Source organism: Tauraco erythrolophus, chromosome 17 (assembly GCF_009769465.1).
Source record: "Tauraco erythrolophus isolate bTauEry1 chromosome 17, bTauEry1.pri, whole genome shotgun sequence".
Lineage (NCBI taxonomy): Eukaryota > Metazoa > Chordata > Aves > Musophagiformes > Musophagidae > Tauraco > Tauraco erythrolophus.
Window position 1 is genome coordinate 8,891,817 of NC_141481.1, and position 20,034 is coordinate 8,911,850.

At 47.9% G+C, this 20,034-nt stretch overlaps 1 protein-coding gene across 1 annotated transcript in view; it reads right to left on the reverse strand.

The window, feature by feature from the left end:
• The window catches only part of ADAP1 (ArfGAP with dual PH domains 1), a 58,779-nt gene that overhangs the window by 10,143 nt on the left and 28,602 nt on the right, over positions 1-20,034 (reverse strand). Inside the window, exon 5 of the mRNA XM_086622113.1 lies at positions 357-469. Within this exon, the coding sequence (XP_086478239.1) occupies positions 357-469 (113 nt within the window). The remainder of the gene's footprint in view (positions 1-356; positions 470-20,034) is intronic.

Sequence of the window (20,034 nt, forward strand, 5' to 3'; positions counted from 1 at the left end):
CATCACGAGCTGGCCATAAATCTGAAGCCCATATCAGCTGGATGATGCAGAGCCTGAGCTGAGAAAAACTCCTTCGTTGGGGGTTTAAGAAAAGCCTTATTGACTTTCAAGGGCAATGGAGCTGGAATGTGTAAAATGGCCAGTTAGGGGGTCTCACCAGGACTGTGGTGGTGGTGGACCGAGAGTAAACCCTACTAAAGAAAGCGATGAGCTCTACCTGGCACCCTCGTCCTGGAGTGACTGGGGACTCAGTGCTTATGAAAACTGTATAAATAAGATGACCTAGGGATTACTTGTTCAAAGATGCTCTTACAGTTGCGATCCCCCGTCCGCATACAGCAACCCCAGGTACTCACATCATTTTTGTTGAAGTACTTCAGTGCGCCTTCCCTCTCCGATAACACGAATTTTCGGCTTAAGAATTGCCCGTTGTCACGTCCTCTCTTCCACAGAAATCCTTCTCGGTACCCTGCGGCAGAAAGCAACTGCTGAGAACCAGGGATAAAACGCTCTATTTAAAAAAAGAGATAGGGTAAAGAAAAGGAGAAGAGCTTCAACTTCAAAGCCAAGCAGACCAAACGTGGGGCTGGATTGCTCAAGACGAACGAAACACGTCGTCTCCTTCAGATTTGCCCTTCTCATTCCGCTCTTGCTCTTTTCCAGCAGCTCGTGCTTCAGATGTCCGCGCTCTGACACCGCGATGCGGCAGGCAAAGGGGGATTTCTGCCCTGCGTCCCACGCTGCGATACCAGTGAAAACTCGAGGAGTGAGGCTGTGCCCCTGCCACAGCTCCTGGAGTCAGGGATGCTGCTCAACTTACAAAGTAGCACTTCTGGAGCAAGGGAAAGGCAGGTGAGATCTGCCTCCTCTGTTGATGCCACTAAAAAAATGAAAACCCAAGTGTGTACATGTAGGGAAAGCAGTTCAGGGCAGATGGCTGTATTAGGGTAAGCACAAACACATTTTTCACATGGAAAAATGGGAGAACACTTGCAGTTCTTCCCACTGACTTCAGGGCACTTGGGTTCAGAAAAACACTGAGCCAGGCTCAGCATCTGCTCCCCTCGGAGCGGGTCCCTCCAGCCCCAGACAGCCCGGCTGGCCGTCCCATGCCTCTTCTCTCTCCCTGGATATCAGCCCCATGGATGGATTTGCTGCTCTGGGAAGAACACTATTCAAAATACACATGCTTTATTTAAAACTCAAAGTAGCCAGAAAGAGAGAAAAAAGAATCTAAAAAAAATCTTAATTTCTCAAATCAGAAAAGCAATTCCAGCTGACTGCTGCCAGCACCTCCTGCAGCCGCAACACCTAACTTCTCTCGCAACAAGTTTAGTTGACGCCCTTATTTTAAGCGCTTCAAAACAAAGAAACCCCAAGAGATGTCCAATATAAGTTTTGTGAATATTAACAGAGCACTTTGATGGTCATCTTCCTTTTCTCTAAGATATCATTATACAAAAGTTCCATTGAAAAAGTGTTTCCTTTCTCAGTTTCACACTTGTCAGATTGTTGTTACTGGCTCTCAGGAGTGAGGATTTTAAAGTTAAAAATTCTATGTTTATAACAACTTTTAGCTAAGAAACTAAACATTTTTTTAACATGCGTAGTGGCTCTGGAATCAGTGGGCAGCCTCTCCTTCACCTGCCTGCCATGAGCCAGTGGTGTACAGAAATTCCTCGTTTGACCTGCTTTTCACTTACCCCTGCTGATACAGGATTGATTTAAACCACAGATAAAAAGATGGAGAAAAATCCCTCAACCAGCTCCTCGACACCAACTCTAGAGGTAAAAGTGATATAAAACATTCCCGTGCCATAAACACCTCAAGTTGAAAAAGATGCACACAGAGACACATTTAATGATCACAAAAGACAGGAAGAAAAGAGTGATAACGACAGCGGCTAAAGATGCTAACACCAAAGGGAAGGTGCTCCTCTAGCTAAATATGCTGTTGCCGATAGTCAAAATACCAGTTTCTCCTGTCTGGACGTACAAAATTCTAAGTCAAATACTTTCTCCAGATCCTCTAAGAGACCTTTACTGAACACCAGGCAAAGTCATCAACATCTGCCAGAAATAAGTGCCATGGCAAAGCCTGTGCTGTTGCTAAAATCATCATAGAATCATTTAGGTTGGAAAAGATCCTTAAGATCATCAAGTCCATCCATAGACCCAGCACTGCCAAGTCCACCACAAAACCCTGTCCCTAAGCACCACATCTACATGTCTTCTAAATACCTTCAGGGATGGTGCCTACCTTTCTTTTAACAGAAAACCTCTTTCTCCCCTATCCGCCCTTTTGGAGTGTTTCACAATGATGCACCCACAAACACTGCCTTCACACTGAAATGGAAATATCTCAGTTTTAACTGAGGATAAAGGAAAGGATCCTGGACACTAATACTTGTGCCAGTCAGGAGTTGCAATAAACTGTTCAAGTTGTAGTTTGATTTTTTTTTAATTTTTCTCCCCCGTTTCAATCACTGATTGCTGAATGCCAACCACAGAGAGCATCATAAATCCAACCAGCACATCCAATGGCTGGCACGTGGGACTGCAAATGGGCCGATAACCTGATGCAGATGGAAGCAGCGGAAATATTTAAAGCAGTCAGTGGGCTTTCCTTTGTTTCTTCATTCTATACAGGGCATATGCTGCAGCAGGGCTGTATTTTAAAATGCACGGCCTCATCCTGCCCCCCTAAACGGGCACGTGCTGCCACTCAGGAGCTGGCACGGATGGGTGTTTTCATTTCAGAGCTTGCAGGGATCCCCCTTCACGTGTTATTTACAGCTTGCTCTCCCACGAACCCACTGCTCCCCATGGCTGGGCAGACCCTGCGGCAACCCAGTCCCCGTCACAGCCTGGAGACACGGATGGGACGGCCCAAATCCTCAGTTATCCCACAGTCACAGCCAGGCAGTGATGCCACACCACTGGCAACCCAATCCTTCCCACCCTGAGCCCTCCCCATCCCTCCAGCGCAGGATAACCCCATGCTGACCATTGTCACCTCTGTGCGCTGGGCAGCTGTATCCACACACACCAGCCCTGTAACCCAGAGGACCAATACCTGATGTATCAAAGGAATCACAGGTCTGAAGCTCTTTCTCTGGTCCACTCATCCAGCTTGGAAGAGACTTCTCCAAAGCCACGAGCAGCACAAGCTAATTCAGTCCATCAGTTCAATCCTATCCCAACTGTGGGCTTGCTATGTACTTTTTCTAGCAAAAACCCATAGAAGGGCACTTGCAGGGTCAGAAAGAGAAGAACACACAGGGAGCAGGATTATCTGAAGTCTAAGCAAGGAGAAGCAGCCATGAAACCCACCAAAATCCAGCCGAGGGCAGCCACATCCGACAGCAGCGCGGGAAAGGCCCAGGCTGACGCACCTGATCGCCGCCGCGGTAGGAATTAATTGCTGGGGAAGCGAAGCTCAGACTGATCCAGAGCCAGATGCTGCTACCTGCCAGGCTCGTATCAGCAAAAACGCTACATACCCTATAGCGGGCTGAACGCGACGGAGCTGAACAGGAACAGTGTCTCTCTGACAGGAGACAGACAGGCAGGAGGTGATGCCGGGCTGATACGTTTGTAAAATGTGAGATTTGCTTAACGCGAGGCAGAGATGCTGCCGGGGCTCCGACGGCTGGCGTTCGCTGACTGCTCTCTTGGATGGCAAAACATTAAGCAGCTTGGTCTCAAAGTGTGTGGTTTAGAAACCAAGGACAGGCAGTTTCTGTTTCCCAAAGTGCGCTGATTTTTAATGCCAAGCCAGTCAGAGCATCGGGAGAGTACTTCAAAATCTATTCCCATTCACTCCACTAAATGGCAGAGACGGCTCCAGAGCTTCTCCACCGCCTCTCCGTGCCTGACACTTGGGGAATGCTAACATCTCGTAGAAGGCTGGACAGAGCTGGGCTTGGAGGAAAGGACACTGGTGTCAGATGAGAGAGAGGAGAGACAACGTGTGGAGGTCAGGGACATCTCCAAATGCAAACGTGGGGTGATGCAGAAGGAAAGACAATCTTTTCCTTCAGAAATACCCACCTGGGGTTTGCTCGGTTCAGCAGAGTGTTGGGCACGCAGAGCTCAGCTCTCAGCAGAGCAGCTGCTGTCAGAGCAGCTCAACTCCACAAGTTTTGACTGTTGGTCTCATCCGTTCATCTCGAGTGTTTCATTACGAACACCTGAATGGTGAAGGATGCTGCAGCCATTCCTTATTAAAGCTGTTTCCTTCCACAACACGTTTTTTGCGACTTTTCTTAACGCTCCAGGGATGAAGAATGAAATTACTCTGCATTTCCCCAAAGAGGACCTCAGAAAATTGCAAATCTGTAAAGGCCACGGAACACTTACCCCTGGCAGACGGGTATCACAATGGTTACACATGAAGAGAGGGAAGCCCAGAGTTGGTGAGCTGCTGAGCACAACACTAAGTCAGTGTCAAAGTCAGGCTGGAAAAGCTTTCCCTGCCCTCTTACATAGGGACACTTCATCATTTTGATCTTCTCTTTCCAGTCTTCTGTGGCAAAACACAGTATCCAGATTCCATTCCAAAGAAGAATTAAAAAAACCCAACATAACACTAAGTTAGTTCACAAGCCAGTTCTTCCCAGACCGATCACCTCTGCAAAAGAGGTCCTGGCTGCTCTGACAAAGCCAGCTGCTAATTTCGCTGCACTTCGGTACAGATTTTCATAAATTCTTTCCTTGCTGCTTTTCTTTTTCTTTCTTCCTTCCTTCCTCCAGGGCTGCGTCCTGGGGAGCTCTTCCTCTGCTCTGCCCAAACCTGCTGCCTGCACCCCTGTCACCAGTGACCAATGCAAAACACCATAAACCGGACTTGAACCCAACATGAACCCACCCAGGTTCCCCAGGCAAACAGTATGTCAGCAAGATGTGTCCTCAACATCCTGATCTAAAGGACTGTGAAAACAGCTAGAGAAGGTGTCGGGAAACAAAACCGCAGGAGGCTGAAGATGGAACAGATCTTGCACCGGAGGGCATCGGAGCTGGAAAACTAAACCATCTCTTCTTCCTCTCTGTGGGCTGCACTACTGTAGTGACAGTTTCGTATGTAGAGGTATCTGGCCAAATTCAGATCTTCATGAGGGCTGTTCTGCTTACGTTGAAGCTAAACAACTGCTAGCCCTACGACACCTGCTGACTGCTGGACCACGCAGCATCGTGTCAGCAACACATTTGCTTCCTCTCCCGAGGCACAGAACGAGGGGTGCAGATGTCTATCGTCATCCCACTTGACCACCAGCACCCAACCCCGACTGCAAAAAAGACTACCTGGTGAAGACCTGCTGGAGAGCCCCTATGGGCACCCTTCAGAAATAGAACTCTCGCATCACTAACACCGCTGCTGTTTAGTCATCAATTTTTCTGCATCACTTCAGCCACCTGCCAAGAAGAAAAATAAATCTCTTGCTTTTGTAGGCAGTTCTGGCACAAACCTGCGACACTTGCAAAAAAAACCCACCAAGCAGTTGTGACAAAGCTAGCCAACAAACGGCACATAACATAACCTGAAATCATACAGCCCAAAAAATGGGTAGTTTTGACGTGTTAACGTAGTTTCCAAGGTAAAATGAAGAACTGTCACTTCCACACTCACTTCATCACCACAGTTAAAACTCTACGGGAGAAAGAAAACAGGGTCACCACGTCAGCCGACTGAAAAGGAGACACTGCATGGCTTTGTGTCAGCTCTGCTGAGCTGGTGGCTGGAGCTCCTTCGAGTCAAGCATCTAAAACCAGCAGGACCCATTGAGCACTGGTTCTAGCCCAGCTTTCTTGCCATCTGAGACACCACAGAGGAAACAAGGGAGGGGATTCTCTATCGAGACAATCTGAAGTAGACATTGTCTTTCCAGTCAACTTCCGCCAGCAATTTGTTCAAGTTCCCCATTTCTTAAGAAGAGGGATATTGCTACTTCCCCACCTCAGAAAGCTGTTACGGTGCTTAGTTAATGATGGGTTTTTTGGTCTCTGAGAATGTGGATTATAGGAAGTACCCAAAATTACTCTTTCAGTTTCAGCCTTTGTTCTCAGAGAAGAAAAAAAACCCTCCTTCGAGGAGGACAATCAGATCCACTGGCCTGGAAAAAAAAAAATACATGCACTGTCTTTGCTTTTCCTTGTCCTAAGTAAAGTATTGTAAACTTGGAATTAAACCACATCTGCTCTTCAGTTTCCTTAATGCTTTATTTTGCAATTTCACCTGGAAAAGGAGACATCAGAACTGCTTGTTTCCATGACGTTTCTAGGGCAGCGGTAAAACCAGATCTGGTCCAAGGCTTTCAGGAGAAACATGTTAGTATATCCAAACTCGAGCATAGCAACAGAGCCAACACCATACCCGAGCCCAAATGCATCACTGCGTTGTTTCTTGCCTTCTTGTATCACTGCAAGACAAAGTATGGGAGGCCAAAATAGGAGAAAAGATTTACTTGTGTGTGTAATCCAAGAGCAATCACATTTTCCTAAAATTCAGGCAGGGCATCTCCACCTACAGAAGTAGATCTTATTTCCTCTAAGCAGTCAAAATGCTTTGACCCAATTCAGAGCTTTGGAGAAGATTTAAATACAATTACATCACTTTGCTGCTAAAATTGCAGGGTATGTATTGCCACTTCTCTGTATGTCAGAAGCCAAGTAGTTTGCGATATTAACATTGTAAGATGTTAATTAAACCAGAATGGTAGATAGGTACTTACTGGAGATGATGTGCCCGCTTTTTCTATGAGGTTAAAGAATTGCATAATTAGTTGGAGCAGCTGAGTGGCAAATAGACACCAAATGTCACAACCTCCTTTTAAAACAAAGAGTCTGTAGGGTGCTTCTTCTGAAATAAACCACGCCGTCCATAGTCAGAGGGCTGGATGGAGAAGGTGACATATTCTAAGGTTTCACTATGGACTGGACTTTGAATAGTGTCGCAAAAAGAACTGTACACCTCTCGTTTGGCTGTGTCGGTGTAAATTGTTTGGTTCCATTGCTGTAAGTTGTAGTATTTCTTCCTGTAGCATTCAGTCACCACCAAAGCAAAACATTTCAATTATTTCAATTTGAATTTTTTAAGCATTTGCATTCCAACCAAAAATTATTAAAAAAGGAATACTAAATTTTCTCATGGAGTGAAAACACCACTGTTTGTCCAGAGACAAACTCATCCTCCCCATACAAAACACAGTCCCCGTACGAGATGTTAAGGCATGTCAGACACCTGAGAACTTGCAGTCAAGACTGCAACCGCTCCCCTGCTCCACTGCACAGCACCAGCAGCATGTGGTTTTTTTTTCCTCCCTGTCTGCAGCTGTGCTGAGAAGCTTATAACTCCCCTGAAAATAATTCTGCAGTCATCTCTGGATAAATACACTTCCTGATGGTTAGATGTTCAGCAGTGCAGATACAGGCGTATTGGAGATGTCAGCATCCACACGTGCCAGAGGCAGAGGGAGGCTTGCTGATGAGATGGGCATCCTTTCCCTCAGGGGTTCTCCTGCACAGACCAGGTGAGGAGCCACCAAGAGCTGCTACTGCTCAAGAACAGCTCAGTGTTTTGGAAATTGAAGCCTCAAGCAAGGAGCGAACGAGAATGTGTTTAGTGGTCCTGCAAACCAGCCTCTTTGCCCCTAGAAGGGCACTGGGAAGTTAAACTCTTGGTGCACCTTACGTAAGGACAGGTGCCAGGCGTGTCTCATGTCACACTTTCTCGCAGGCGTGAGAAGGGAGTGATCTCCCTTCACCTCCCTTAAAACAACTCTTTATCCCCCTCTAAGACAACACATCCTCATCACATCTCCCCCAGCCAGGCAAAGAAGCCCAAGGCTTCCCATGTGCCCACACCCCAACACCAACCATTTTCTCATGCACACACATTTTAGAGGCGAGAATTTCCCAGCTCTTAATCAATCAGTTCTCTCCTAATGAGCACTTAGCATGCAAATTACCTTTCCTAAAGGCCATTTTGCAGAGAAGGGTTTCCTGTTGCCATCCAGTCTGCCTCTGCTGCCTTCCAGGAGCTCATAAAACAATTATTCTCCTGCTGCATTGTAGAGCCTCAGCTATGGATGCAAGCAGCTGATTAGATTGATTGCTTCCACAAAACCCAATTAACCCACTCACACTGCAAATGATTGACTTAATCAAAGGCAATTAGCGCTTGAATGGCTACATCAGACAGAAAGCCAAGATTTAGTAGATGATAGAGATAACACCTTACAGATATCTCCTTGGCCTGCTAAGGGAAAACATCATCATTAATGCTCAGCTCAGAGCTGGAAGTACCTGGAACCTCAGGACGGTGGTTTTAGGTGGCACAGAAAACCCAATGGAGTAGGAACACATATGTTTCCCTTTACTGATAAAGAGAACAATGCCATACGCTACTCCTAAGGGGAACTTGAGAAGTGTAGATGTTCCCCTTTTCCTGCTCATACAGGACTGGGAGCACCAACCAGTTGAACAGACCTCAACAACCAATGGTCATGAAATGATAACTGTTGTCCCTGACAGTTCTAGAGAGTCAATCCCTGAGTGCTGGATGAACAAGGCTGTCTTCCATTATCAATCCTCCAAGCAAAGTCAAACATGTTTTACAAAACCATCTTCAATATTGATATCTTGCAAGGCATCTTCTCCCACAATGTAAAAACATCACCCAGAGAGATCAGATGTGAAGGCAGTACCATGAGTCTGTAGAAGTATGGGTCTCAGTGTCCTCAGTGACTATTTTCCCTCTGGCCAAATCACCCCAAACTGCCAGAGCAAAGACAAAGCCTCACCATGGGGGGTCAAGGGGAGCAACCCATGCCCCCTAAAACGGAGGACAGAGATCATTTTAGATCATGCGTAGGACAACTTCAAGGTTGAAGCCAAGAATGGAAAACAAACTCTCCAGATCACTGCAAAAATACATTGTCATCTTGCTTCATCTTGAGCAGCAAAGCCTCTGAAATGGAAAAAGTCATTTGTTCAACTACCCAGCTGCTGGGATCAATATGTGAAACGGAGCCAAACACATTGTCTCCATGGAAAAAACATGGATCCGAGCTTAACAACACATCGAGGTCCTGAGGTTGACACAAAGAAGACGAGGTCTGTCCCCGTACATAGGCATGTGGTATTTAAATGCGAGGTTGGTCCCTGGGTTTCCAGTCCCTTTTAATGTCATCATGAATACACTTGCATCGCTGGCTCACAGCTGAAAATCCAAATTGCTTCTAAGCAAAGCCCCAATAATAAAGCTGAAATCCATTAAGCCTGTGATGTTTGCCACTATTTAAATCTGATTAAAATTGTACATGACACCACTAAGCCTAACAGTCAGAAAACACTCCTGTCAGGTCTGATGTTTCCCTGTGTAATCCGGACCCCCCTTCTTTCACTGGGTTGTCAGCTAAAAGGAGCCATAATAAGAGATCATGTACCTAATCCAGCTTCCTAAGCTGTTTTTAACTGGTTTCTTTAATCACATGTTATGATTCCCTACGGAGTAGCTCTCAGGTGGCAAAGACATTAATACAGTCATTCATACTCCCAGATGGTATCTTGGATGGGATCACGTTGCCCCTTGTGCTGGCTGAGTGCAGCAGAAACAAGACATGCGAGGTGCCTCCACGGAGCGCGGGGAAACCGTCGGTGGGATGAATGGTGGGAGATCGAGGCAGCGGAAGGCGACAACCCCTGGGCAAGGGACTGCAAGGCAAGGTGGTGCAAAGGACACTGGCCAGAGGAAAAAACTCCTTTTAAAAGACTGATTCTTGATCTCCCAGTGAGCACTCACCTCCCAGGAAAACGTTGCATGGGAATGAATGTCAGGAGAAAACACGAAAATATACAATCCCTGAGTCTTCACCTGACCGCCGCAGGCGTATCAGGTGTGGTGCCCTCCGTAGAGAACACAGCCACATCCTCCCTTTTATCAGTTTAGCTTACAATTGACCATCGATACAGTACAACTTCCATGGTAATTTAATTATTGAGCAAGTGTTTACATATTAAAGATAAGACAATAGTTCGCTGCTGCAGAGCAATTCGATTGTATCTGCTGGGAGACATTAAAACCTCTTGCTGCAGAAAACATCTTTACTGGAAGTCTTGTGCTTGCCTGAGAAGTGAATGCGGAATCTAATTTTACTTGGAAATCAAACGCTTCCTCTCCGAGTGGCATCCCCACACGCCCACCTGGGAGCTGCTGGCAGCTCAGAGAAAAAAAATCCAGTTACAGGTAAATAACCTTCAGATTTTGATCTTTTGAAGCCAGTCTTTTATTATAACAAGGCAGATGAAAGCTGAGAGGTTCCCAGTGCGATGCTCATCTCATTTACCAGCACGGAACGCACCCAAAGCCTGATCTAGCTGGAAAGCTGAGCGAGAAAACACTTAAGGCCAGGCACGCCGTACTAAGTCATAATAACATCCGTACAGCAGTGCGCTGCCAGAAGCTGAATTTCGAAAGCCAAACCACTCCCAAACCAGAGACCAGGATCCTCCTTGGGCAAGACACAAACACCCAAAAAAATCCTTGTGAGTTACTTGCACAAAAGCTGCACAGGAAGATGTACGACAGCCTTTCGCTCGGTGCCTGGAGGAACCGCTGCCACCGTCCCGCACCCACCACCCCCTGCCCAACGCTGCCCACGCACAGAGCTGGTCCCGCCTGGACCTCTGCAAGGTGAGGGAGAACCCACCTACAGCCTCACATGCAACCATCACAACTTCTATATAGAAAGCGAAGAGGTGAGACACTGAAAGACTTGGGGATGAGGAGCCTTTATACCCTCAACACGCACCTCAGATGGGCTACGCCAACCTACGGGCTGCTGAGGCTTCAGCTCAAAACAACTGCAAAGCACCAGGAACCACCTGAAGGTCTTGGATTTCATAAAGGCATCCTGCAGAGCCTCAAACCACAGCTATGGGATCAGGCTAAAATATCCTCCAAGTCCTGAATGGTTTTAGATAGGTTTCTTACCCACACCAGTAAATAAAATCTCAGCCTGGGCAGCTGCTCACACAGATCAATCCAAGCAAGGATGAGATTAATTTAATCCCCCAATAGAGCTTTACAGAAGTCAGCGGAGAAGTTCACCTCCAACTTCAGACAGGGGTAGGACCCTCTCTCCAGGGCATCCAGGAATAAGCATTCCCCCCACGTAGGCAGCATTGCCGTACAACTGTAAATCACGGAAACCTGTCCTCGCACGCACATAACATTCCTCTTTGTTTGCTTTGAAGAGAAATCCAAACGGCTTCGAGCACATCTGCTGCGGTGCTAATGGCTCCTGATCGTCTATTATTGAGTCTTCCACACATTTTCAGTCAAAGCTATTGCTTTATGAAAGGAATGGAGAATTTTTTAATTTAGGACTTGTTCCTTTCCTGGCTGCTGGTTTTACAGCTGTCAGAGATACCCACTCATAGTGGATCCTCTGGCAGCTGTGGTATCAAGGAAGAGGCATTCAGCAACACAGCCACAACCTCCAGGTTGCAGGAGGACATTTGCACCTAAAACTATCACTCCCCATCCCCTGGAGCAGTGCGATCCCACTTTATGAACTCCTGTACTAGTATAAATCAAGGGTAAATTCTGCCTCGCCTATATAATTGACCAAAACCACCATTGACTTTGCTACGCTAAAATTTCTTCTTCCAGCCTCTGCAATGCTTGAAAGTATGAAATTCACTCCCCGCTGAGCAGCCTCCTTGTGTTTTAGGTATTTTGGGGATATACTGTTTGTTACCAATGTGCCACGTAGTCGCTTCCCTCAAGGGCTGCCCTGGTTACAAAAACAGACCTGGCTCATGAGGTAGCTGCTGTGTCTGCACCTCAACTGCAGCAATGTTTTTCAAACCAGTCCTATTTAGCCAGCTGGGGAGGCACCTCCCAACCCAATTTCACTGTAAGCATCCAAGAGACTTCTTTGCTGCATCGGAGATTTCAAGGTGAAAACTCAGGCGAGCTCACTGTAGCGGGAAAATGCAGATGGGGATGGGCAGAAAGAAGCATCAGCAAACCCTCGCGCTTCTCGGCTGAGGTTGATCTAAGGCTCAACTACATCTTTGGCAAACTCCAGAAAAATACATGACCTCACTCTGGAAAAATGTTCTTTATCTGGGGAGACAGAGAAACTGCCTAGCCTTGTGCAGGTCTCCAACGTAAAACAGATCTTTCTTTAACAGAAATTTAATTAAGCTAGGATGAGTTGCCATGAAACCAGCCTTTTCTATGTACTTTGTTACCGTGTTGCTTCCTAGCCTCTCCCTCCTCATTAGCAGAAGAAAGATGCACCAGCCCTTTGGTCCTGTGTCACTACACAGAGCACACAAACGTGCACAGCATAAAAACGCTGAGAAACATCGGGAGATCCGGGACACCAAGAACTACCTTCATAAATCAGCAGAAATAGAAAGGGATGGTTCCCCTATTCTTTCCCTAAACGTTTGTTATCAAAAACATGGAAAACCAGGCTGATACTTCTCTTCAGCTCTCTCCAATTAGTATAGATCCATTTATTGACTGTAAAAACCCAAGGCTACAGGAACAAGCAGCCTGAGCAATATCAAAATACAGTATTTCAAGTTGGTCGACCTCAAGTAGGGAAAGCTCAAGGACAGGAGTGTTTCACACACTTATTGATCTTATAGCCTATATGCACCGGGTGAACTGACTCTCCCAGGGGGTACGACAGCTCAGGGTATCCCCAGGGAGCATCCCAAGCACATCCCAAAACACAGGCAGCACATTCAGCCGCCAAGGGAACCCAGGGCAGGAGGGTCTCAGACCACCTGGCCCATGAGAAACTCTGCTAGTTCAGTAAACACAACCGACCTCAAACTGACCACAAATGAAAGTCTTTTGATTTGAGAAGACAAATGTAAATATTTCTGTTCAGGATGATACAAAATGAAACAATGTTTCCTCCGCGTGCTTTTCTGAGGGGAAAAAACCTAACCAAACATTTTGCACAAAGCACTTAAACGGAGATAAAAAGGACCAGCTTCCAGCTATTTAAAATTCCACGGGCCAGCCCTTACCCCTCTCGCTAAGGCTCCCTCCCCGGCCGCTCCGCTCCCCCTGCAACCAGCATCGCTGCTGCTTTACTGTCTGCATGAGAGCTGCTGCTCTTTGCCTAATTATAGAAGCTTGGATCAGAGCTACGCTGAAGGCAGCTTGACAGAACCAGCTGTTAAAATTACAGCTGGATCCTAAACTAGCTGTGAACATCCAGCTTTAGCTCGCGGTGGTGCTACCCCCTCCCCGGAGCCAGCTGCCAACGCCTTGCTTGGCCAACCGCTCCTCCTCTGCTGCCGCTCCAGCTCGGACCCACAGGTCCTCGCCCGCAATTTTTGGCTGCCTAAGTGCTTTTCTGCTTTAAGGGAGTTGAAGACATCAGCGTCGTTCTCTTTGCTAGATGTTTTCCTTCCTACAGCAGCTATCTGTAAGACGCATTTGATTTCTCTCCACCCCATCGCTGGGTTACTGCAACATTCACTGATTTCCTGGAGAGTGTAACAGCAGTTGCTGCCCTCTTGCCATGGCCTGGACAGGTAGAAAAAAAAAAAAGCACCAAAGTTCTCTCTAAAAGAAAAGCTTTTGCATTTGGAGCCTTTTTCTTTGTCTTCTGGCGGTGACTTAGTGCGACATCTCCTTAGCGAGGCTGGGAAACGGGGCAACAACTTCGTTTGATTTTAACGGAGCCTCAGGAGGCGGCGTTACTCTTTCGGAGGGGCTGCAGAGAGTCTGAATCCGCACTTCCAAATGCTACTGGAAGGCACTGAAAGGCTGCTCCGGGTCCCAGTCATATGACACCCACCCTGCTGAAACGTCAGCGCATCCTGGCACGGGAACGATGCCACGTGCGAGTCCCTGTCACAGGCCTGCTCCCCTTGCAGGAGAAAAAATGATAGTAAGACAAACACACTGTGATCTCTCTTTGCCTCCTCCTCCTGAGTTTACTTTGTTAAACAGGTCTTTGATGAGCCTTGTCTTTACTGCAGCAAAGTCCTTGTTTGAGGTTTAAATCCTTCATATTGCGTAATTGCTATATGGAGCGAGGGCTGAGCAGGACCCACTGCAGACAGCTCTCCAGGAGGACTCGTTTTCTCCACCACCTTGCCTGGACCCATGGCTGATGCTGCAGCAGATGCCATTAGTTCACCTGGGGATTATATCTGCTGCTGGGTTCTTGAGTGGGTTTTCCTTCCAAGGTCATTTGGCTCAATATTTACTCACCCTGGAGACAGGCTGTTGCGTGAGTTTTCAGTCTGCTCTGGATGAGGCTGCAGAGAGCAGGAGAGGTGACCTGGACAGCATCACCCCCCCACCATCCGCTTCCTGCAGGAGCGATGTCGGGGCACACCAGGGAAGAAGAAGTAGTCATTTGTTTTAAAGCGATGACTACATTTCCCTCAAACCTCCAAGGAGAGGATGGGGAAAGGTTTCTTGGAGCAAGTCCTGACAGGGAGTTGTGTAATGTTAAACTGTAATTCCACAATTACAGTAATTCCAGGATTATACTGGAAAGACATGAAAAGGAGACTGAGCATCAGCAAATGGTGTCCTGTCTGCTTCAGCTGAACATGCTTTTCCATAGGGTTTCCTCTTTTCTCTATTTCAATTTTTTCCAGACCCTTTCATCCTCCCCATTAGACAAAAATTTAGGGGGGAAAAAAAAGAAGCCCAGCCCTTATTCCCCTTTTTCCGCATCCAAAGTCCACGGCACAAGTGCTGGTGCATGAGTGCAGACACCAGACCTGGCACCCACCCGTGGGGTCATCGCGCCCTGCCCTGCTCCCGGGGCTGCAGCCACGGCAGCTGCCACGTGCCAGGCAGCTGCATCGGCAAGGACCGAGCCGCAGGGGCTCAGACCCACCGAGCGAGGCACATCGAGCGGCGTTCAACCCAGGAGAAACATGTGCTCTGAAAAGGCATCGTCTCCATGAGAAGTGAGATGTCTAACAGCTCTCTCCGGCTGCGGGAGAGCTCCCGGGGACCAGCGCCCGCCGAGCCTGGCTCCCGGTGTCACTCACGTCCCGGCCGGAGGCTGATGTCAGTGCCCGGGAAACAGAAGCCCTCTCTGTGACTCCGGCAGCATGAGAAGGAGGTTTCTGTGCCCGGCAAGGTTGCTCGCTGGAGGGATGCTCGTGCTTTAACTCCCTCCTGACAACAGCCTGCCAGCCTCCAGTAACCTGATTCTGGGTCGGGAGGTCTGCAGGGTTGGCAGTTTCCATCCGGACACTCACAGACCCACCTCTCTGCTAAACGCTCTTCGATTACAACCTCTCTGGACCAGGGCTGCTTTATCAGTGCATCCGTACAGCACCCAGAGCACTGGATGCAATCTGCACATAATGCTCTCACGCACCCTTGAAATGCAAAAACACCCTTACGCTCCCTGGAAAGGCAAACAGCGATGAGGTTTGCATCCTTTTTGGAGAGGGCTAGAGCCCCACTGCCACTGAGCCTGTCCTCCCTCACCACCCCCCTCGCCACACTCCCCGCTGCTCCAACGACCACGAGAGCTGCATGGGCAGAGCTGCGCAGCACCAGGCTCGCGGCAGGCTGCAAAACTCCACCATGAAGCCCAATACCCTGGTGCGGTCCTTGTGCGCCGCAGGCTGCGGTGCCAAATCATTTTATACTCCGGGATATTGAGGCGGGGCAGCGGTTCCGTGCCAAAGAGGAGCAACATCCCTGTGCTCTCGGCTCCTTGTTCAGACACAAATCCAGCCACCTTCTGAGGTCTCCTCCACCTGCGCATCTTCGGCTCGCTTCAGGGTGCGGGCACAAACTGCGCAGGGTTACCAGTATCAAGCAGAGAATTGCTCGTGGTTTCGGCTGGGGAGAGGGAAAAAGCAGCCAGAGTTTGGGACCAAGCAGCCAAGAGCTTACAGACAAGGGCAGGATCGAGCACGGGGATTTGTAACACAATTTTGCTGAAATCCAGTAAGGGTCAAACCTGGTGCTTTGGTTCAGCCAAATACCGGAACCTGCTGCTGGGAATTTACTGGAAACCATGATTTAACAGAAGACACCAGTGATGCAATCCTAGCACGCACGCCGAGCACCAGCACACGCTGCAAGAAACTGGTGTCACGACTTCCTACCACAAAACATCTCCTTCTTCATGTCTGAATCTCTGCTTCGCAAAAGCCTGCACGAATTTACAACAAAATACCGAGCTACCCTGATTTTTGCTGCTTTTTAGCTGCACTACTATTATTTTCTTATTTCCATCTATAGGCCTATGAAGCATCTGCTTACAGAGGTGGGAGAGAGGGGCTAAGACGACGGTACCAAAAGCACCTCACAGTGAGGGACGCTTCGCAGATCTCGTGCCAGTCACATCTTCCCGACGCACGCTGCAGCCCTGCATCATGAAAACAAACGCTTCCCATCAAAGAGGGACGGCAGCAGAAAATCCTGGAGCTTCTCTCAAAGCCCAGCTCTAATACTTGAGCCTTTCAAGCATCAGAAGAGGATTTAATCCGTTTTACAACTAGCATCAGATAACAGTGACATTAAAAGCAGTTGGAGCAAAGCGGCAACTCCTCTTTGAGGCTAATAAGTAGAAATAAATTAACTGATTTCTTTATATTGAAAATTCCTCTCTATGGACTAAGATCAAGGCCTGCTAGAGCATTTGACAGCTCTGTTTGCCCATCAGCCGCGTGTGCATTGAAGTTATATAGAGATTTACACTCACAGAAACTCCTGAACTCAGATCTTTGGATTGAGATTACAGATGCAGCCAGTGTTTTCAGAAGTTCAACTCAAAAAATGTCAGAGGAGCCAGTTATAATTAGGTTTTTCTGTATTTCTATATATGGTGTAAATCAAGAGGAAAGTCACTGGCATTATGGGAAACTGGCCAGAAAAAAAAAAAAAGAATGAGGGGAAAATAAACTCTTTATTTGTATGATACCATTCACTTTACAGACACAATGCAGGCTGGGCTTTAAAGGCAACTTATAATTTTGCAGCATTATGTTGCTCTAAAACTTTTATTCTGGTATTCACAGTCTAATGTAACTTAATGTTTATAGACTGACATCTCAAATCTCACTGCTGTCACCAGAAACGCCTCCATAGCCATCAACAGATTTTGGGGAGGACTTTGGGCATATTAATACAAATCATTGCAGAGATTTCTCTGCTGCTCAAAAGACCAAACAGGTAGCAGGGATTGTAAACCGATTTTTCTTAACAAAGTGCTTATGGCCCAATTACAAACAGCTCCGAGCTGCTATTGCAAAGCCAGTCACGTTAGTTAGCGGATCTGCTCCAGGATTGAACGCTCCTCGGAGTTGTCCCCCAGGTTTGTGCCGCAGCCCCTCGAGCAAAGGGCAGGCAGAGAGACGCTACTTTTATCACGAGGAGATGTTGTAAGCAGGTAAGAGACTGGGGGAAGGGAGAGAAGGTGGAAAGGTGTGTGTTGGGCAGAATCTAAAGTATTTATATACCTTGTCAGTCATACAAGAGAGGTGGAGCATTGCCCCACACCGTCGCCAGGTACACCCACCCTCGTTCCAGCAGCCACGCCGGCGTTCAGGCACAGCGTGGAAATGATGGTACATTATTTCAGACACACACCAAACCCAAACCAGCCAACCGCCCCCATCCCACCCCCGAAAGGCGGCGGGATGCTCCTGCACGCAGCGCTGCACCCCGTGCCTCGCAAGGCTCTGCTGCCAAGGGGTGACCTCGTTCTGCACCACCACCCTCTCCCACAGCGTCTGGTCAAAGCCTGGCGAGTTGTTACTGATAAGCTTAGAAATGGTTGCTTTTAATATGCAGTTTCTCTTTTAGCTCTCCTGAGCTCCGTTTCCTAAGGAACCAAAGTATTGCCCATCCATCTCCCCCTCTGGCTTTTCAGCATCTTGGACAATTTCAGCCAGACGTAGCTCCCCATAATTGTTGAAGGCTCTACTCCTTCTTGCTTATAAAGCAATAGGATAATTTACATGCTCAAAAGTCAGCCTCATCCCTGCTTTTTGCAGAACCACCCCTGTAGCGGTGCACTGCCTCCTTTTTCTCCAAGGGGCTGGCACCTGCCTGCTCTTACCTTACACTCAACCGTACTGCCGTCTGCTTTGCCTTTGTACGGTGCTTAGCACAGCATCACCACGACCACCCGCAGATCCTCATCTGGGAAAAGTCAGGAGAGCTACCCTGGCGCTAGCGGAAATACAAACAGGAACATCAGCCAAGGATGTGGGTTGCATTTGGGGAAAAAATGGCGATGAAATAATTTTCACACTGGTCTGTATAGAGAAGCTGAGATGGCAGCTGGCTGCCATCCTGACCACACGTATGAGCTGGCTCAAATCATCCCCAGTGCTGAAAGCAGTTCTCTGTTTAGCTGATAACGCCTTTGCAAGAATAGAGTTTCGATTCGACTATTTTTTTTAACAGGCTTGTCTCGTCAGCAGTGAAAGGATGCTGCAGGAAGCACCTACAGCACTTCTCGCTTACAAGGAGGTGGTTTCGCACAACAGCTTTGTGTCATCTGTACTGAGCTGTTCCCACAGCACCATTTCATCAGACATTGCCAGGGCTTGCACGAGGAAGGGCACCTCACCACCCATGGTGCGATGCTCCGACCACGCAGCAGGTCCAACGGAAGGGAGCAATCTCCCACACCGAGGCTTTCAGACAGCACAAACCAGCACAAGTGTTGATGGAGCAATGCAGATTCACACCAGCCAAGGCAGAAATAGGGCAGGAAAAAAAAACCCAAAACACCTTCATGTCTCTTACACCTCTCACGGAAGCCCAAACCCGGGAACAACCTGCTGCCACGACCTTGATACCACTACAGGGCCCTGAACGGAGACTTTGCAGATGTCTCTTTCTTTAACCCTTTTTCACCAGCAGCAATTTCTGTTTCGCTTCAACCGTCCTTCCCTGCAAGGGAGCTGCAGCCAAGCCTGAGAAGGCTGTACTGCAGGGCGGTGATTTATTGGCGCAGGCAAGTATGTGTAGGTGAAAGGATGCTGGAGAAAACACCTCTCCACTGAGCAGCGTGCTCTCTTTCACTACTTTTTGCAGCATAAAAATCTTGCTGACTGCACAGAAGATGGTCTTTTCTCCAGAGCCTGCGGGCCCAGCAAGGAGCCCCCTCCTCTTGCAGGGTGAGGGGATGTAGTCCCACACCAGGCACACAGCAGGCTCTGCTAGCCCCAAAGCACAGCATTTAACTGGCCATTGCTCCATGCACTCTTTTGGGTTGCTCCAAACAGCTGTAATACCAAATATATCAGGTGAAAGTCCTAGTTTTCCTAAGGCAGAGAGCCACCATCCACAATGACAACGATGGGAGATGTGCTTCCAGTCTTCCTGAAGACCGACCCTCTCAAAATTGGAGCATCACCACATCCCTGTAGGGCTGGGATGGGCTCTCACCTCCTCTGCTCCTGGCTAATAGGCACAACCCATCCTCAGCACCACATCCCATCCGAGCAGGCAGTAGCACAAACAAACTGAACTGCACCCAAGCCCATCTTGCCATGATGCAGCCCTCGTCCCCCGCAAAGTCTTCTCCTCTCCCCAGCTCCCCTTCCCACCCCCCCAGCCTGTGCTCTGCTAATAGCTGTGAGGAGGGAGTGCTACTGGCCAGAGAAGAGGGAGTGTTTTTCTGAAAGACTAAAGAATATAACAGAAATAAGTCAACCTCTCAGAAACTCTTAACACATCACGATTCACAAAAAACCCAAACCATTAGACTGGACACTTCTCGTGTCAGCAATTTGACTTTCTGAAATTTTCTATGCACTTTTTTCCTCGCCTAAAAACGAAAAGTGGGCAAATAATAAGTTTTTTAATTCTCTAATTGCATTAGAGAAGTTGTGAATTCACTGATTGGCCATTTCTTGCAAAAAATTCTGATGAAAAAGGACAAAAAGTGTTTTACACGGAAATTCCTGATCACCTTCCCTTTGCCGCAGTTCTGCATAGCTGCAACCCTGTGGTCTCCCACCTCCTTCCTTCCCTCTGTGCTCTCATCCTCTCTT